Here is a 21,849-nt window from a genome sequence, read left to right on the forward strand (position 1 = left end):
ATAAAATGTAATCATTGTTCCTAACACTATAAATTATTTAGAATTAAGGTTTGATTAAAAAGCCAAATATAGACACACATTATCCTTGATCTCCTGCTCATTTAATATTTAACAGTCCAACAATTTTAACAACTGTAAAAGAACTTTGCTCAGCTAACTTATCATCTTATAGCTGCTATAACTGTAAAGTTACCTCATTACCTATCAGTTGGAGCAGCTGTCCAAGCTAGGCTGTGAGAAGTTCCTGCAGTGATTTGTTGTATAGGTATTCCCTCCAAACCAAGTACTTTCTTCGGTTTAGCAATTGGGGTTGACGTATGCCCCTGTCCACATTGACCCATTGCATTATTACCCCAAGCATAAACTTCATTGTCTATTAGAACAAAAAAATAAATTCTATTGCACACTTCAGATGGCACAAGAAAAGTCTACTTGAATTACATACGAAAGTGAACATATCAAAAAATATAAATGCATCATAGTTATCTAAGTATTAAGTGTCTCAGTGTCTTAACTGACTTTTCACCTAATGCGGACCGAATTCAAAAACCAATACTTCAATACTACATTCTGTTCTGTCCTGTTCTACTGATCCATCATCCATACCCAACATGAATTACATTGCATCTAACTGAAAACTCTCAACCTTGTGTTTATATTTTGCCATGGTCTCAGAGCCTACAAGAATGCAATCTTAAACAAAACATATGATCAATATATTTATGCATCCTGAACCTTAGTTCTATCGATGGCAACTGTACCTACAGCCTCGAAGGTTCCATCCTCTGCTGCCTAAAACACAGCAATTTGCCTAAGATTACAGTCATTTCCTTTTTTTATTCAGCAGTTAGCTCAGTTTTGATGCTGTTTTTGAAGAACTTTGAAGCATTTTGCGTATTAAAGAAAATGGAATCCAACATTTCTTTTTGCAATTTCATTTTTCTCCAGACTTAATGTTGAAGTTATTGTCATTTCATATGCTGACCTATCTGCGTTTTGTGATAGCACAGGCTTTATCATCATTTTTATGATTTTTATTTTCTTTTGCCAGGTTGAATGTGCCTTGGGTTTCAAAAATACAATGTTGCTTGAAAGGATAACGATTAAGTTATGAAATTTGCACGAGCAGCCGTCACAAAACATCAGGTACTATCTTATGGTAGTCACATAATTTTACATGCAGCGGTATTTTCTAAAATTTAACTAATGACATATATTATCCATTCCCAATTTGGCAGCAATGGTTAAAGTCTTGAATTAAGGGTTTCAATTGAGGGTTACTGTTAAAGGCATATTGGCAAGCTGCAGTTCTGCATCTTGTAAGTGATACAACCAATGTACTCCAATAGTAGCAAGGTGAGTGGTGAAGGCGATGGACTGGATAGTGATCAAGCAGGTTGTTTTGTTATGGATTATGTCTAGCACCTCGTGTATTGTTAGAGCTGTACTCAACCAGGCAAGTGGAAAGTTTCCCATAATACTCCTCCTGAACATGTCTTTAGAATCTTGGGGTTACTCACTGTTTTAATTGATTAGCAGTGGTTTATCATAAGACTATTCTGAATCAAAAAGGTAAAAACAAAACAGCTGGAGAAAGATACTGACAAGGCATTTCTCCTTGCACCAAATTAGTACATAAAAAGTGACTTTTTAAGCAGTTGATTTATAGCCAGACATGTAGAAAACATAGAAATGGTGGCCATCTGTTCTGTTGTGAACAAAGGAAGGATCCAAAAATGAGGAAATAACTTTAATATGATGTAATAATTAAAGTTTAGATTTATATCAAAATCCACAATTACATTATTAAAGTATCTTCAAATAGGAATTTTCCATATCCAGAGTTATATACTCAATGAAATTAAATATGTAGTACCGCTTTGCAAATAAACTAAGAAAACCAGGAAAAAATAGAATGTAGGAGCTTTTCTCTGGCTGCAGTCATTCTGAGTATCCTGGACACAGAACTAAACAAAAGATATAAAATGGAAACTTTTTGATTGACCCCACCAGTCCATGTTGATTTTCAAGCACAACATGATTAATAATTCTAATTTTATGTTCCCATCCTGTTCTTTTTTGAAAAGGTCTCTAGCCACTTTCTTCAACCACCCAATTGGCCCATTTGTAGATGTGCTTTGCTTCAATCACCAAGGCACCTTGGTCAGCATGGATGAGTTTGGCCAAAGGGCTTGTTTCCATGCTGTATAACTCTATGACTCCATAAGTCTAACTCTAATTCCAGTTGTACATTACAGAACTTCACAAACTGGGCTTGCAGGTACATTACCATTCATAATGCAATTACTGATCAGGCTTATTACTGGATCTAGAATTCAGTTTTTTAAATGAACTATCAAATCACATACAATCTTTGTGAGATTATGAAATGTAAGATTTGCATCTTACCATGAGTTAGTGCCAAACAATGGCTATCTCCACAAGAAATATCGATGATTTTGGTTGAATTCAGCTCCTCAACTAGTCGTGGTCTAAGAGCTGTTGTTTCTGAAGAACCACTACCTAGGCAAGAGCCACAGCCCCAAGCAAACACCTGAAGTGAGAGAAAATATAATCTGGAATAGAATTCATTTACTACCTTACAGACTACGACCTTTAACTATAGACAATCCACGTCATTTCCTACATTCTGAATCTTTACTTGCTTTTTAATACTAAGTAGCTTTTTAAAATTACAATTACAACATTTCAGAAGCGCATGGAGCCAATAGTGGTAAAGAGAGTATACAAAAATAATGTAGTATAATTTATAAAAACAAAATAAGGAAGGCACCTTTGGGAACAGGTAAAGTCAGGGGAAGGAGCCAAACAGGGGCAGGGAGGTCGAGGGAGGTGCGAAATACAATTCGTCAGACTTCAAAACCAACCACGTGAAAGGGATGTGACACAATAAAGCATTATGCACATTTGTTTTATATATACACAGAAGGAGGAACTTTATAACTTCAGAAGTGAATGCAATTTGTTTGAACTCAAAAATATTGGTACAGGTAAAGCTCTGAAGCAATTTCACTGAGATCAAAGTTCTCATATGGTTTCCAAAATTCCAATTTAAAACCAAACTTCAAACGCAGCCACTGCATTTTGCCATCACTATACTATGAAGGTGCAATAAATTTAACTTTCTAGTTACTGACAGAATAAAACAAGTATCCTCAAAAAACACTTAATAAATATCATATACAATTTAAGTCGAAGTAATCATTTCTCATTTATCTGCAAATAGGAGCTATAAAGTGTTTTACTTTGATATCCAAATTCTAATTTACCAATGGAAAAAAAGTTATGAAAATGTATGCCCAGATACTCTATCATACAAAATTAAAATGTAGGGAAATAATTTACATTCTAGCCTAGAAATTTTACTAATATTAAAGATTTTAAATTTCTCATCATATGTCAAAACTAGATTGATTCAATTTTTTCAACACAAATTCACTGATTAATGTTTTCCCATTCTGGGGGAAAAGTGACTGTGATTCTCCACAGATTTCATGTATACAGGATCAGCATAAACATAGATCTCAGACCAAGTCCACCACTGAGTTATCTCTTATCCATATCTGACTGCTTCTTACCTGTCCAGCAGAAGTCAATGCAAGTGAAGACTGGCTTCCAGCACAAACCTTCCTAATATACAGTCCCTGGAAACCTTCAATTACCTTTGGCCGGTACACTCGGTTAGTATCTCCATGACCAAGCTTACCTATAACCAACAAAAGGACTTGTATCCTTATCACAACATTCACATTTCTTTCAAATTGTCCCAAAACATTGACATATCTTTTAAAGCATTAATATTGCAAAACAGGATTTGTGCTGGCCAAATCTGCAGATAAAAGCTCCCACAAACAATGACATTATAATGGCAAGATAGCGTCTTTTAGTAATATAGATCGAGAGCCAAGGAATCAGTATTGGCCAGGACATCCAGGATTATGCAACTGCTTTTCAGACCGGTGCCATGGAACTTTTTATGTCCACCTGAGAGAGAAGAGGAATTGTGCTTATTATTACACCTGAAAGATGGCACTCCAGACTTTCTGCTCAAGCCTCTGGAGTGAATCTGCAAACATCTGACTCGGAGGTGAATGCAAACACCCAAACTACAGCTGAGATCCATTAGGTAATTGTTCAAGGTGTGGATGAAGAAGAGAAAACAGTCATAAAGGACATTACAGTGTTAAATTCAATACAACTTTGTGCAACCTGTAAAAAGAATATTTAAAAAATATTAAAATCATTTGCACAAAGCATTTTTTTAATTCATTACCTCCACCGGATATTGCCCAACTTGGATCACTGTAAATAGTGAAGGTTATGGCAATCCATTACATTATTTCATAGTGATAGCCCACTGAGATTAAGATGTGTTGGGAATACTTACACAATTATTAAATCCATGTAATAGGGACTATATTTTCTGGTACATGAATATCAATATGCACAGCAGTATTAACACATAGCCTGACAGTTGTTAAGGTGTATTGATACTGAAGCACTGAGATGATCAACCATCTGAAAGCTAAAGACTACCTCCGCTCCTATGGAAGATGTTCTTGCGTGTACAAAAATCTCACTATCATTTACTATCCATCACAATTTTTTCATTTTTTCTTAAACAAGCCAGCAATATGGTAGATAGTCATTTAACTACCAATAATGCCAAGGACCAAACAGACATTAGGCTTGACAGATTAGATGCAAGCTGATATTTCCACAGGCCTCAGTGTCTAGAACCAGGGGTCACAAAATCACTATTAGGGGTTGAACCTTTAGGACTAAGATGGGAAGAAATTTCTTCATCCAGAGGCTGGCTCATGTTTGGCATTTTTGACCCAAGAGTCCGTGGTGAATCAGTCACTGAGTACGTTCAAGGCAAATTGTTAGATTTTTGCATATGAAGGAAATCAAAGGATACTGGGCAGGTACAGGAAAATGGTACAGTTGCTTTAAAGTAAAAGATCAGTTATGATTGTACTGAATGGTTAAACCAGTGTGCAGGCCAAATGGCCTCCTCCTTCTATTTCCTTGATACTTAAAGAAAGAACAAGACTGGGGTTAAGAAAAGGAATGCTAGAACTGCCCTAAATGATGAAACAATTAAGTTCAGGGATGTTCAAGAGCTAGAATTACAAAAAAAGTTATTTTAAAAGGGACATAAGGCTGGAGGGGACTACAGAAATAGAAAGGACCATTACCTCCGATGGGTTTGAAAACCAGGGTGATAAGTATAAAATTAAGGTGTTGCTTATCTCTGGCTATAACTGACATTGTTGTTAGATAAATAAAAATGGAGAAGACTTACCATTGTCTCCCCCTCCAAATGACCAAACTGTCCGTCCATCCTGAGATACAGCAAGAGTGTGAGAGCTGCCACAAGCTACTTGGCCAACACTACTGATATCTTTAACAAGAGCTGGTAGATTGCGACTATGACTGTCACTATGTCCTAAAGTTTGAAAGAAACAGATGAGTTAAATACCAGAAGGATACATAGCCTTTAAGTGTTGCCTGACATATTTAGCAAACTTGAAATTAAAATTAGAATAGCAAACAACTATCCTTTGAAAATGTGCTTTGTGCCAATTACAAAAAAAACAATGTTTGCAATTCTACATTTAATGTTGAATCAATAAAAAGCTACTCATTTCCCAATGGACAGAAACAGGGCTAATTCTTTCCACATGGAGCAAGGATACAGATCCGCAATGATCAAACCTGCGGTCTTAAGTGAACTGCTCCGATGCATGGGCTTGGGACCACAAATGATGAAATGAAAACTAACAAGAGTTTAACAGGCTGCTTTCATTCAATTCCTAGTGTTCACCTCTTAACATTTCTGACAGCTACACATCAATTTCATGGATTAACTATATTTTAAAATGCTAAGCAAGATGTAACATTCCATTCCAATCAAAAATCAGGAGAAACATAATTGAAAGAATCACAATTCTTATTGCAGAGACTGAATACTTAGTGGCTACCAACATGATACAATTTCTGAACCTCTATCTACCATTCCATCGTTCAGAATTGATTTTTTAAAAAACTTTAAAAATGTCTTAATGTCTCCCCATATATTTTTAAGACTGAAGCATGAGAATTAGCATTTTACTTCAAGTCCAAAGCTCAGAAATTAGTCTGAGTTACTACATTCTACCTACAGTTATTATGCACATTAATAGGGTCAAAATGATCCCCTTATATATTACTGCTCTCTAGATATACACCAAAAATTTCCGAGCGATCATTATACTTTTATTATTAACCTTCAGGCTCCTTTTTCTACTGGACTGATGAACTATATGTTTATTAAAAGTTATTTCTGCCCAGTTTTGAATTGGACATTGAGTTAAGATGGTTTCTCATCACATTGCAGAGCAATAAACTAGAAGAAATAACCTGGTCTACAGCAAATACTGACCGAGTCTGCCAAAGTCTCCCTCTCCCCAGGTATAAAGTTCCCCATCGGATGTTACTGATGCACTGTGCCTGTATCCTGCTGACACACAGACCACAATCTACAAAAGAAATACATATTATTAGTGACTGTCCTTCTTTAACTAAGCCCTCACAAATATTGCTGTTACAAATAATTTCAACATTACAACAGTGACAGCACTTCAGAAGTGCCTCCTTTGTCCTGGATATCATGAAACTGGTTAGATAAATGCTTGCTCTTTTATGTTTAAGATATTATACTACATCATTATCCATAAAAATCAAATATAATACTCGACCAGTTTACTAAAACATCTTTTATTTCACTAATGCCTTTGCTTATTGCATACAATGTTAACAACTGTCACAAGAATTGCTCTTCCATTTTATTAACGGTGCATTTTCTTCAATTCTGAATTTTTATATTGCATCACAGACCACCAACACGAAACAGCAATACTCCTCGATTACTAAATTTTAATTAAAATAAATAAATACTGGTTAGCTGATATTAAACAATTTTAAGGAGCATTTTAAAAGGAAGAGGGAGCAGTGTTAAAGACTAAGGTGAAAATCCCAGAGCTTAGGGCCATGGCAGCTAGAACCACGGCTAATAATGATGGAGAATTAAACTCTGGAATGATAAAGAGGTCAGAATTGGATGACCATATATATCTTACAGACTCATAGGGCTGAAGGGAATAACATACAGGCGGAGGTCAAAATTGGAGGAGAACAGATACCTTTGAGGTTTGTAGGGTTGAAGGGTATTACATATATAGGAAGTGGAGAGGCCATTGAGGGAATTAAGAAGAGCAATTTTAAAAATTGAGACATTGCCACAAAAAAGGAGCCTATGAAGGTTAGAAAGCACAGGAGTGATGAGTGAATGGATTTGGTGTTTATCCTGTACAGAGGTTAAATAGATCAGGGATGTGGGTCCCAGCAGCAGATAAGTTAAAGCATACACTGGAATAAAGTCTACTTTGGCGGTAGAAACAAGTGGTCTTAGTAGTAGCGTGGAGATCCAGTCTCAAGTTTGATCTGCGGTCAGATTTGACACAAAAGATTGGAAGAGGTCTGGTTGAGTTTCAGAGTTGTCATAAGGAGGGATAGAGAACTGCAGATCTACAGCTTATGAAATAGAAAATGCTGGAAACATTCAGCAGGTCAGGCAGCATCTATGGAGAGAGAAACAGAGCTAATGCTTCCAAGTCAATTACTTTTCATTAATTCTCATGTTTCTCTCTCCAAAGATGCTACCAAGAGCTGCAGCATTTTACTTTAGTCTGATAAGATATAGGAGGGCCAAATGGCCTGTTTTCTGTGCTGTAGTTTTCTATGGTTCTATAGACAGTCAGCATTTTAACTAGTGATCAGTAATAAATTCTAAAAGGTAAGCAACTAATATTGCCCTATAGGGGATGAAGGAAGTGAAAAAAATGAGGAAGAGAGAAAAAAAAGATATTTCATTCACAAAAGAGATAGATGATTGGCCTGTCAACATTGCAGTACAAAGCTTTTAATCAATGTTAAAAGACTTGCACACAAGTCCTCCCTTTCAACTTCCCAGGGGCTAAAATATTACTTAAAAGTCAAAACAGCTATTTACTTATACTACTTTACCATTTATTATACAATATATGTTGTTTTCTCTATTGGTTCCTCTGCACCCAGACCACCAAACATAAAGCATTGAAGTACTTCTCCATTCAGTTCCCAAGCAAAACTTTCTGACCTCCTGAATATTTGTTTATTTTTAAATTCTCTACAGTACTCTTGTCTCTGTCCTTGATTGATATTGTCCCAATGAGCTTAAGTTCTAATATCAGCCTACATCTTTTGATCATATAGGCTTCCTGATTCAATATTTATTGGAGTTTAATAATTTCAGAAAGAAAGCCAATGTCTCGAAATTTTGGAGTGGGAGGGTGCGGTGGTCAATAAGTGTTGATAATGATCCTGTAATTTTCATTTCTACCACTTCTATATTTCTTTTGCTTCTTTACTTATTGCAATTCCATCCCATTTTATTTAGCACCATCACCCTTTCTGACACCAAATCTCTCTTGCTCTATAATTGCATAGACCTCCCCTTTTGTTCTTTACTCTCTGAAGGCACCCCTTCTTTGTTTCTGTATCTAAGTTAAAATATATTACATCTTTCACATTCTTCAGTTCCGGACAGAGGCTGTCCATTTGAAATTTTGATATTTTCTTTCAGAAATAGTGCAATGGTGGTTAAATTACACAACCAGTTCAGACCTAGACGGATAATCCAGAAACATCAATCTGATCAACTGCCATAGTAAAATAACAAGCTGCTGTCAGTAATTGCTGCCATGAAACCACTTCTTCTAAAAAATGTAAAAGCTCAAGTTGTTAACAAGTGTCCTTTGAAACAGTAAATCTGCCATTCTTATCTGCTCTGGTGTACATATGACCCTAAATGTGACTACCTTTCTCACTATGTATATAGAACACTACAGCACAGTACAGGCCCTTCGGTCCACATTGTTGTGCCAACATTTTATCCTGCTCTATCTAACCCTTCCCTCCCACATAGCCCCCTATTTTTCTATCATTCATGTGTCTATCTAAGAGTCTCTTAAATGTCCCTAATGTATCTGCCCCCACAACCTCTGCTGGCAGGGCGTTCCATGCACCTACCACTCTCTGTGTAAAAAAACTTACTCCTGCCGCTTATCATCTTGTACACCTCTATCAAGTCACCTCTCATCCTCCTTCTCTCCAAAGAGAAAAGCCTTAGCTAGCTCAACCTATCCTCATAAAACATGTTCTCCAATCCAGGCAACATCTCTGTAAATCTCCTCTGCACCCTCTCTAAAGCTTCACATCCTTCCGATAATGAGGCAACCAGAACTGAACACAATACTCCAAGTGTGGTCTGACCAGAGTTCTATAGAGCTGCAACATCACCTCAGGGCTCTTGAACTCAATACCCCGACTAATGAAGGCCAGTACTCCATACGCCTTCTTAACAACCCTATTGACCGCAACCTTGAGGGATCTATGGACATGCTGGTTCACCTACCATATAACACTTTAATTTAAACAACTGACAAAGCACATATATTGAAAACTTACTATAATATGCATTGTCAAAGCTAAATACAGAGACTCTGCAAGTGATGTTGAATTGAAACTATTTGTTTTGTGAGAGAATTTTTATGTTGAAAAATTGAAGAAATTATTTGAACACTGTCCTCATATGTAACTTTTCACATGTGTAAAATCAGCAGTCATTTCTTACAAAAATTGCAAAACAAATTAAGAATTTAGTGAAACTGAAATACTTTTCTTTCAGTTAGTACCTTTCCTTGTAATGGTCCTTGAATCAATTTGGGATATTTCTGGGTCGCACTATTTCCGTGTCCAAGCTTCCCATAATCGCCATCTCCCCAACTGAACATTTCTCCTTCTGTAGTTACTGCTAGCGTATGTCCGTCTGAACCTTTTGAGGATGATATTTTACGGATGCTTCGATGAGGTTCAAATGTGAGCTTTTTTGCTGCTGACTGGTTGTTGGAGTCACCCAGTCCAAGTCTGCCATAGCTACCTTTTCCACAAGCTTTCACAGAGCCATCCTCTGAAACTGCAAATGTGCAATACTGGCCAGCCTCAATCTGGAAGAAAAAGTAGTTTTCTAAACTTGACATTAGAAAAATCACTTGTAAACTACATGCTTTGTATAAAGAGTTGACATAAAAGTTCTTGTCAAAAACAAAATATGACTTTCCACCTATTTATTGAGTTGTGACTCTTGATGCATCAGAAAATACATCCAACTAACACCTTTACGTAGTTATTTTCTTAAGTGCCTAAATATTTTTCTCTCAGCTGCACCTGCAGTCCATTTTTATGCACTGTTACAGATATTAATTCATTTGTATCCTCCGTGCTTCAGTCACAAATCATTTAATTAAGTCATCTCCCATCCTGTAAGTGATGGAGAGACAACTGACAAGACATTCAAAAGAATTTTTTCTTCTCAGATGAAAAAAGCTTGAACATTTTTAGTTCATGGTTATGAAGATGAAATTAATTTCATTCAATAATGAATGCATGGTAGGCGCATGACCAAGATTAGGAGACAGATTGGGGACAAACTTCTGAATGGATTTCATATTGCCTTAAAGAAAAAGCAAAGATTACGGATGTAAAGGTTAATTAGTCAATTTACAGGAAAATGGAAAGTGGTGTTCTATTCTGCCCTGTGCTGGGACTGCTATCGATCACAAATTTGTCTTAATGATTTGATCTTAGAAATAATTTCCACAATTTCCAAACTTAAAAATGATAATAACTTTTGGGAAGGAGTGATTTTAGTAATGGAAGGACATGTATACAAATGCAGAGGAAGAATAAAAAGTAATACAGTAGAAAACTTGCAGGATGAGTTGCAAGGTGACTCTCTTCATTCACTCCTTAAAAAGTGAGAAACTGTATGGGATAGAAGAACAAAAGGGATTCCTATTCTACCTATTCAATATTAGCAGGATTAGCTATAAACACAATCTAGAACTATCAAAGTAAATGCTAAAAACATAATTTTAATAAAACTGAAATGCAGTGGATAAACTGCATGAAAAGAGAAATAATTGAAAATAAACTTTCAAAAGAAAGAAAAGAAAGTTACAGGTAACTTCCAACATTTAGAGAATGTGTTGATGCACTAAATACAAAAGTAAATGAATCCTGAGATCTAGAGTCAGAAACAAAGTACAACTCCACAAACTAGATAAAACTATAGGCAGGTATTAAAAAAGATATTTATAAACTGTAGCAACTCACCATCTGAGCAAGCGAACCGGCTCGGCAGTCGGGTCGCGCGTCGTCGGAGCGGCGAGGCCCAAGATGGTGTTGGGCCTTCGTCTTCTGAGAGCGACAGGGAGAACCCGCGCACGGGAAAAGTTTGATGACGTAGCGCATACGTCATTTCTGTTTACGGTGGGGGGGAACCGTTCCTCTTAAAAGGCCCGCGCAAGGCAGAAAAATAAATCAGTTTTTGTTCTGCAGCCCACCAACTAGTGTCTTGCTTTCACATCGCGGTAGCAGCCGCTACATTGGTGACCCCGATGGTCCAAATGGATTCTGGACCCACACAATGGACGACAACGCAGCAGCCAACGCAGTGGCACTCAAGCTGCCCACCTTTTGGACACTTCGGCCCAGCATCTGGTTTGACCAGGCTGAAGCACAATTCCAACTTCGACAGATCACCTCCGACTCCACAAGTACTACCACGTGGTCAGCTCTCCGGACCAGGAGACAGCCGTCCAGGTCGGAGACTTCATCCAGTATCCTCCGGAGGAGGATAAGTACCTGGCTTTCAAAGACCTTCTTACTCAGACCTTCGGCCTCTCCCGTCGCGAGCACGCCGCCCGCCTGCTTCATCTCGACGATCTGGGGGACAGATCCCCATCGGCCCTAATGAACAAGATGCAGGCCTTGGCTGAGAGACACAAGCCTTGCCTAATATTCGAACAGGCCTTCCTCGAACAACTACCCGATGACATTCACCTGCTGTTGGCCGACGCCAATTTCAGCAACCCACGTGAGGTAGCTGCCCAGGCATATGTCCTGTGGAAGGCCAAACGCGAGAGTGGGTCGTCCATCGGCCAAATCGCCAGGCTGCGAGCCCAACGCCTACCTAAACCAGTCCCAGCAACCGAATGACCACACCCCAGAAACACAGATGACGACACTGGCGACCAGCTGTGTTTCTACCATCAGAGGTGGGGCGCGGAGGCCCGTTGATGCCGCCCACCCTGCAAGTTTCAAGGAAACGCCAGGGCCAGCCGCCGCTGATGGCTACGACGGCTGGCCGCCAACACAGCCTCCTATTCGTTCGGGACAAGCAGTCCGGGCATCGTTTCCTCATCGATACTGGAGCAGAGGTCAGTATTTTGCCCCCGACCGGCCGCGACACTCATAACAGGCAACAAGGTCCTGTACTCAGTGCTGCAAACGGCACAACGATACAGACTTTCGGTACCCATACAGTTCAATTACAGTTCGGCGACAGCCATTTTACCTGGAACTATACCCTTGCCGCCATCATCCAGCCACTCCTGGGAGTCGATTTCCTTCGGGCCCACAGCCTGTTAGTCAACCTGCGAGGGAAGCGGCTAGTGCACTCCAGAACTTTCCAAACCTACCCCCGGGAGAAGCCAGACTACCAGCCCCGCGTCTGGACTCCGTTTCCCTGTCTGGCAACGAGTTCACCAAGCTCCTAGCTGAGTTCCCATTGGTTTTGGCACCTCAGTTTACGAATTTGATGCCCAAACAAGGGGTGCAGCACCACATCATTACCACAGGGCCACCCCTTCGTGCCCGAGCACGACGACTACAGACAAGCTCTGCCTGGCAAAGGAAGAGTTCCGCCGCATGGAGGAGCTGGGGATCATTCGCAGGTCAGACAGCCCCTGGGCCTCCCCCCTGCACATGGTCCCGAAAGCCACCGGCGGGTGGAGGCCCTGCGGCGACTACCGCAGGCTGAATGATGCCACCACCCCGGACCGCTACCCCATCCCTCACATCCAGGACTTCGCGGCAAACCTACACGGGGCCCACATCTTCTCCAAGGTGGACCTCGTCCGGGGATATCACCAAATCCCAGTCCACCCTGACGACGTCCCCAAAGCTGTGCTTATCACTCCATTCGGCCTCTTCGAATTCCTTCGTATGCTGTTTGGCCTTAAGAGCGCCGCGCAGACTTTCCAGTGGCTGATGGACGCGGTAGGCCGAGACCTGGACTTCGTGTTCATTTACTTAGATGACATACTAATTGCCAGCCGTGACTGCCAAGAACACCTTTCCCACCTCCGCCAACTGTACTCCTCTCTCCGTGATTTCGGCCTCACTATCAACCTGGCCAAGTGCCAATTTGGACTTGACTCTATCGATTTCCTCGGCCGCAGAATCACCAGCGAAGGAGCAACACCCCTACCCGCCATTTTGCCAGTCCCAACACGGTCAAAGGCCTGCAGGAATTCCTGGGGATGGTCAACTTTTACCATCGGTTCATCCCTGCAGCAGCCCGCATCATGCGCACTTTGTTCTCGCTGATGTCTGGCAAGGGCAAGGACATCGCCTGGAACAACAAGGCTGCAGCTGCCTTCGTTAAGGCCAAGGACGCCCAGGCAGACGCCACGATGCTGGTACACCCTAGGACAGACGTCCCAACCGCCCTCACGGTGGACGCATCCAACACCACGGTTGGTGGAGTACTGGAACAACTAATCGAAGGCCGTTGTCAACCCTTGGCATTTTTCAGCAGGCACCTTAGACCACCCGAACTGAAATACGGCGCTTTTGATCGGGAACTTCTAGCGCTGTACCTGGCGGTCCGACATTTCCGGTATTTTTTAGAAGGCAGGCCTTTCACCGCTTTCACTGACCATAAGCCTTTGTCCTTCACCTTCTCCAAGGTCACTGATCCCTGGTCAGCTCGTCAGCAGCGACATTTGTCCTACGTTTCCGAATTCACAACGGATACCCAACATGTCTCCGGAAAGGACAATGTCGTTGCTGACACGCTTTCCAGACCGACCATCCACAGCCTGTCCCTGGGTGTTGACTACTCGGCCCTGGCTGACGCACAGCATGCCGACGACAAGCTGCCCAGCTACAGAACTGCAGTCTCAGGCCTGCAGCTCCAAGATGTCTTAGGCGGTCCAGGTCAGCAGACCCTCCTTTGCGACATCGCAACAGGTCAACCCCGCCCTATAGTTCCTGCAGCCTGGTGGAAACGCGTTTTCGACTAGGTACACGGGTTGGCGCACCCGTCCATCAGATCAACTGTTCAACCGGTCGCCAGCAAGTTCGTCTGGCATAGCCTGCGCAAACAGGTCAGTGAGTGGGCCAGGACTTGTCCGCACTGCCAGACATCAAAAATCCAACGACACACCAAGGTCCCGCCACAGCAGTTTGAGCCTACCCGTAGAAGGTTCGACCACATCCACGTCGACCTCGTTGGTCCTCTACCAGTTTCAAGAGGAGCCCGGTACCTCCTTACCATCGTGGACCGGTTCACAAGGTGGCCAGAGGCAATCCCTCTATCTGACATCACAACTGATTCCTGCGCCCGAGCACTGCTCACAACTTGGATCTCATGTTTTGGTGTTCCGGCCCACATCACTTCAGACAGGGGCACCCAGTTTACCTCCATCTGAAATCAGCCCTGATGGCCTGCCTGAAAGGTCCTAACTGGGTCGACGAACTGCCTTGGGTCCTGCTCGGCATATGCACTGCCCCCAAGGAAGATCTCCATGCTTCGTCAGCTGAACTCATGTACGGTGCGCCCCTGGTCATCCCAGGGGATTTCATACCTGCCCTTTGGGGCCAAGAGGAACAACCCACGCAGTCCTGGAAAGACTGCGCGAGAGGCTCGGCAGCTTGGCACCGATTCCCACTTCGCGGCATGGTCAAGCCCCATCCTGTGGGCCCAAGGAACTATGAGACCGTTGCAACGACCATACGCGGGGCCGTTCCGGGTCATCAGGAATAATGGGTCCACCTTTATTTTGGACATTGGGGGCAAGGAAGAGGTTTTCACGACGGACCGCCTCAAACTTGCCCATTTAGATCTACAACGACCGGTTGAGGTCCCAACACTGCGACGCAGAGGCTGACCTCCTAAGCAACGGCTAGCACAGCCCGCGAACCTTGGGGACTGTATCGCCAGTTCTGGGGAGGGTTGTGTAGCAACTCACCATCCGAGCAAGCGAACCGGATCGGTGGTTGGGTTGCACGTCGTCGGAGCAGCGAAGCCCAAGATGGCGTTGGGCCTTCGTCTTCCCCGAGCAACGGCGAGAACCCGCACGCGGGAAAAGTTTGATGACGTAGCGCATACGTCATTTCTGTTTTCAGTGGGCGGGAACCATTCCTCTTAAAAGGCCTGCGCAAGGCGGGAAAATAAATCAGGTTTTGTTCTGCAGCCCACCGACTAGTGTCTTGCTTTTACATTGCGGTAGCAGCCGCTACAAAACCACCTTAAAGATTACCTTTGCCAGGAGTGATCAAAGACTGCACGTGTAGTTTACTACTTATATCAACCATAGAAATCGCCAGAAGTTGGCCCAGTTTACTCACACATCCAAAAACAAAAAGCAGGTAATTAACATGGTGAGAGGCAAGGGATAGTATATTGCATATCATCACCGTAGCAAAAATATTTCACTAATAAACAGCAAGACTTTAATGATTCATATCCATTAGTTCAGTAAAATCATATCTCATTAATTATCCATGTCAGCTTTAAGTTTAGCTTCCAAACTGTAACACACATAAACCAGACAATTTGCAAGTCAGAAATGCAGTCATGAACCGAGTTCCCAGGCAACAGAAGATACCCGCAGCTCCACAGCAGCTGTCTATCCATCCCACAGATCTCCCAAATGCTTGTTCATATGTACGGGCTGTGCATAAATTGGGTGTTTGTAACCTTGGGGCAATCTGTATAGTTATCAAAAACTAGACAATAATTCTCGAATTGCTTACCGTCTTTGCATTAGCAAATCCAAGTGCTAATTTGGGCTGCAAGATTTTCTCCAGAGTCCCTTCTGCTAACTGATGGCTGCTGTTACTTCCCCAAACATACACGGCACTTGTTTCACAATCATGACTTTGAGAGTTATGAGAACTGGTACTGCATAGGCAATCTAGTGCTAAGCTGCAAATCTGTAAAGAAGAAACGATTACACATAATAAAATTACATATTTAGTATAATACATGCTCTATAGTATACACTTGGTAACTACTTTCTCAAAATCTCCTGCTTCTTCAAAGATCTATACACATGAACTCCTAAGTACCTCTGTTTGTCCTTTTTATATCTGTGCCATGAAGTCCATATTGCCTCTTCCCACCTCATACTTCTCTCTATTAAATTCTAGTCTGCTCATTCTGCTAGTCTAGCTGTGTCCTATTGTAGTTGATCAGTGTCATCCTTACAATTTGCCGCCTCAAAGTTTGGTATTGTTGACAAATTTTAAACATATTACTCTATTCTAATCAAGTCATTTAGGTACGAAAAACAGTGGCCTTACCACTGACCCTTGGAGAACACAAATGCTTATTATCCAAATAACAATTTACTACGGCTCACTGTTTTATATCCTTGAGCCAGTTATTTTTAAACCCAAGCTTACATTGGCCCTCCTATTCCACAAAACTCTGATTTGTTAACCAGACAATGTGACATTATGTCAAACACTTTCTTAAAATCCATTGGTCTACATTCACTCCATTCCCTGCATTAATCTTCTGTGTTACCATTGAAGAACCATAGAACAATACAGCACAATACAGGCCCTTCGGCCCACCATGTTGTGCCGAACTTCAAACCACTCCTAAGACTATCTAACCCCTTCCTCCCACATATCCCTCTATCTTAAGTTCCTCCATATGATTATCTAACAATCTCTTGAACTTGACCAACGTATCAGCCTCCACCACCACCCCAGGCAGCGCATTCCATGCACCAACCACTCTCTGGGTGAAAAACCTCCCTCTGACGTCTCCCTTGAACTTCCCACCCATTACTTTAAAGCCATGCCCTCTTGTATTGAGCATTGGTGCTCTGGGAAAGAGGCGCTGGCTGTCCACTCTATCTATTCCTCTTAAGATTTTGTATACCTCTATCATGTCTCCTCTCATCCTCCTTCTCTCCAATGAGTAAAGCTCGAGCTCCTTTAGTCTCTCCTCATAATCCATACTCTCTAATCCAAGCAGCATCCTGGTAAATCTCCTCTGCACCCTTTCCAATGCTTCCACATCCTTCCTATAATGAGGCAACCAGAACTGGACACAGTACTCTTAAGTGTGGTCTAACCAGAGTTTTGTAAAGCTGCATCATTACTTTGCGGCTCTTAAACTCGATCCCACGACTTATGAAAGCTAACATCCCATAAGCTTTCTTAACTACCCTATCCACCTGTGTGGCAACTTTCAGTGATCTGTGGATATGAACCCCCAGGTCCCTCTGCTCCTCTACACTGCCCAGATTCCTGCCATTTACCTTGTATTCCGCCTTGGAGTTTGTCCTTCCAGAGTGTACCACCTCATACTTCTCCAGATTGAACTCCATCTGCCACTTGTCAGCCCAGCTCTGCATCCTATCATTATCCCTCTGTAAGCTTCAACAGCCCTCCACACTATCCACAACACCACTGATCTTTGTGTCATCTGCAAACTTGCTAACCCACCCTTCCACCCCCTCATCTAAGTCATTAATAAATATCACAAAAAGTAGAGGTCCCAGAACCAATCCCTGTGGGACACCACTAGTCACAGCCCTCCAATCCGAATGCACTCCCTCCACCACAACCTTCTGCTTTCTACAGGCAAGCCAATTCTGAATCCACACGGCCAAGCCTCCCTGGATCCCTTGGCCTCTGACCTTCTGAAGAAGCCTACCATGCGGAACCTTGTCAAACGCCTTACTAAAATCCATGTAGACCACATCTACTGCGCTACCCTCATCAATCTTCCTGGTCATTTCCTCAAAGAATAGGGTTCTTCCCTTCACAAAGCCATGCTGGCTGTCCCTAATCAGTCCATGATTCTCTAAATGATCATAGATCCTATCTCTAAGAATCCTTTCTAGCAGCTTACCCACCACAGACTTAAGGCTCACTGGTCTGTAATTCCCTGGACTATCCCTACTACCTTTTTTGAATAAGGGGTCAACATTTGCCACCCTCCAATCCTCCGGTATCATCCCCGTGGACAACGAGGACTCAAAGATCCTAGCCAACGGTTCAGCAATCTCCTCCCTCGCCTCACGAAGCAGCCTGGGGAATATTCCGTCAGGCCCCGGGGACTTATCTGTTCTAATATTTTCTAACAGCTCCAACACATCCTCTCTCTTGATATCTACGTACTCTAGAACATTACCCTTACCAACACTGTCCTCAGCGTCATCAAGACCCCTCTCCTTGGTGAATACTGAAGAGAAGTATTCACTGAGAACCTCACCCACTTCCACAGCTTCCAGGCACATCTTCCCACCTTTGTCTTTAATCGGACCTACCTTTACTCTAGCCATCCTTCTGCTCTTCACGTACGAATAAAAAGCCTTGGGATTCTCCTTAACCCTACTTGCTAAAGCCTTTTCATGCCCCCTTCTTGCTCTCCTCAGCCCCTTCTTAAGTTCCCTCCTTGCTACTCTATATTCCTCACGAGCCCTGTCTGATCCTTGCTGCTTACACCTTACGTATGCTGCCTTCTTCTTCCTAACTAGTTGTTCCACCTCTCTTGTCACCCATGGTTCCTTCACCCTGCCATCCCTTCTCTGCCTCACTGGGACAAATTTATCCCTAACATTCTGCACGAGATCCCTGAACATCGACCACATCTCTACAGTACACTTCCCTTCAAAAATGTCATCCCAATTTACACTCGCAAGTTCTCGCCTTATAGCCTCATAATTCGCCTTTCCTCAATTAAATATCTTCCCGTCCTCTTTGCTCCTATCCCTGTCCATGACAATTCTAAAGCTTATGGAGCAGTGGTCACTGTCCCCCAAATGCTCACCCATCGATAGATCTGTCACCTGACCCGGTTCATTATCTAAAACTAGATCTAATATGGCATTTCCTCTCGGCCTGTCAACACACTGTGACAGGAATCCGTCCTGGACATACTTAACAAACTCTACCCCATCTAAACCTTTGGCACTAAGCAGGTGCCAATCAATATTTGGGAAGTTGAAGTCTCCCACTACAATAACCCTGTTATTTTCGCATCTTTCTAAAATCTGCCTCCCAATCTGCTCCTCAGTATCCCTACTGCTACCGGGGGGCCTATAGAATACTCCCAGTAGCGTAACTGCTCCTTTCTTGTTCCTAACATCCACCCATATTGACTCTAGAGAGGATCCTTCTACATTATCCACCCTTTCTGCAGCTGTAATAGTGTCCCTGACCAGTATCGCCACCCCTCCTCCTCTTCTCCCCCCTCCGTATCCCTTTTAAAACACTGAAAACCAGGAATATTCAATATCCATTCCTGCCCTGATGTCAGCCATGTCTCTGTGATAGCCACAATATCGTAGTCCCATGTACTTGTCCAAGCTCTCAGTTCATCTCCCTTATTCCTGATGCTTCTTGCATTTAAGTAAATGGACTTTAGCCCATCTGCCTTACTACTTTTATAACCTGTACTCTGCTTCTCCTTCCTCAAAGCCTCTCTACCTGTTAGATCTGACTTTTCCCCATCCCCTTCTTCATCTGACCTACTCCTCCAACTTCAACAAAAACAAAACTTGGAATCCATGCTGGCTCTCCTCAATCCTGTTATTTTTGTTTCCCCCTGATTATTGGTTCTAAAACCTTATCCGCAAATGGATGCCAAGCTAACCAGCCTGTAGTCCTACAAAAGTCCTTGCATTCCTCTTGAATAAAGATGCCACATTTGGCATAATCCATATCTTCTATGCAGCTAGAAAGAATGCAAGATTATGGCATGTCCCTTAGCAACTTCAGATGCAAGCCATCGGAAGAGGGAACTTACCACTCTGAGCAGAGGCAGGATGTACTAGAAAGGCTGACTATCAGTTTTTACCCGATACATTAGCTCTACAATCTCTGCATTCACCAACAGTTTACCAGCATCTAGTTTTTTAGTAAATATTGAAATAACATTCTCATTAGGTATGTTAAGTCATCTGGTGGTAAATATGTGGAAACTCCCATAACACTATAGAAACATAGAAAAGCTACAGCAACATTCCGGTGAACTTCTACCGGTGTGCGGTGGAGAGCATCCTGACATACAGCATTACTGCTTGGTATGCCAGCTGCACTAGGAAGGAGCAGAAGGCTCTGCAGAGGGTCATCAAGATGGCCCAAAACATCATTGGGACCCAGTTACTAGCGATGGAGGACATCTGTCAGGCTCGATGTCGGAGCAGGGCTTTAAACATCATTCAAGAACCAGCTCACCCTGCTCACTACCTTTTTAAACTACTCCCCTCTGGCAGGCAATACAGACAATACATGCACACACTACAAGACTGAAACACAGCTTTTTTCCCAAAGCTGTTAAATTGTTGAACATGAACTGACACCTCCTATACATACATACATACACATACTATGTCTTCTCCCCTTTACCGGCTGGATTCATCATGGTGTTATTTAATATACTGATATTGATATGCTGCTGATTATTATTATTATTATCATGGTTCATTTGCACACTGTCTTTTTATTTTTTTATATACTTTATATTTGTGTAAGTATGTTTGTTTTATTTTATAGTTATAATTGCTCTTATCAATTTACTGTTTTGGTTTTTATTAGGCAAGGGAGTGCCATCGTAATCTCGTTGTGTTGTTGCAACAGTACAATGACAAATAATAAAGTTTATCAGTTTAAAGTTTATCAGTTTTATCAATTCAGGCCCTTTGGCCCACAAAGCTGTGGCAGGCTGCAATACTATTCACCTGCCCAGATAACTGCAACTACTATTTATCCTGTTAACTTGCAAGAATGCTCCCTGAAATGAACTCAGATTCTGTTATCTTAGAAGCTGTCCTGCTGGCAAAGTATTAAATGCTCTGATATTTTCAAAGGTGAAACATTAAATGATCGCGACTGTCCCCGCATGGGCTGAAAGAAAAATAATATATTTTTGAACCAACTAACATGGGAAAGAAATCAAACTTGGTTCAACCTCATATGGTTCTCCAGGTTCCATGAGCATTTTCATTCCTGTCAACCCATTTCCCAAATCCCTCTTTATCTGGATCTAATTGCTCCCACCCATCTTAGTTTTTAAAAGTTTTACCTAAATACTGCAATTTGTCCTGAAACACCACTGAGAAACTAATTGTCTAAATATGTTGTTGAGTAGACTGCAACATAATATTTAGTTATGAAATCCAATGAAACTGCTATGTCATACAAGTTCAAAAGTAACATGATAGTATATTATATCTATAGACATAAATGTTAGGATTTCTCAGTGCTAATATCAATTACTAATAGTGGGCTAAATTCAATCTTCCATTTTAAAAACAACTTCTATGGATGTAATTGCCTAAAAATACTTTTGCTTCAGAACTGGAAGACTAATTCAGCAATTTGTGATTTACAAACGCCAATTCATGATGGTGCAGCAGGGTAGAGGTTATGGATCTCAATTCCCTGCAAAAGTGCAGAAAAGGTTTCAGATACCAGTGCTTCCACTTAAGGGAAGCAGCAAGTGTTGTATCAATTAAGCACCACATTTAGCGCAGGTACCTTCCACTTACTGTGTCAATTCATATCAGGACACCATTCTTAAGGGACACCCTACAGTACATCATAGCATGACAACAAGTGTTACATGTTGGTGCTTTTGGCTGCAATGGC

General features: G+C 41.8%; 1 protein-coding gene across 1 annotated transcript in view; it reads right to left on the reverse strand.

Annotated features, from left to right (window-relative positions):
* Positions 1-21,849, reverse strand: part of LOC127580693 (probable E3 ubiquitin-protein ligase HERC1) — a 216,980-nt gene that overhangs the window by 172,773 nt on the left and 22,358 nt on the right. Inside the window, 7 exon segments of the mRNA XM_052034452.1 lie at positions 202-373; positions 2,410-2,554; positions 3,600-3,727; positions 5,330-5,473; positions 6,449-6,545; positions 9,801-10,112; positions 15,991-16,170. Coding sequence (XP_051890412.1) covers positions 202-373; positions 2,410-2,554; positions 3,600-3,727; positions 5,330-5,473; positions 6,449-6,545; positions 9,801-10,112; positions 15,991-16,170 — 1,178 coding nt within the window.

This window comes from Pristis pectinata, chromosome 2 (assembly GCF_009764475.1).
Source record: "Pristis pectinata isolate sPriPec2 chromosome 2, sPriPec2.1.pri, whole genome shotgun sequence".
Classification (NCBI taxonomy): domain Eukaryota; kingdom Metazoa; phylum Chordata; class Chondrichthyes; order Rhinopristiformes; family Pristidae; genus Pristis; species Pristis pectinata.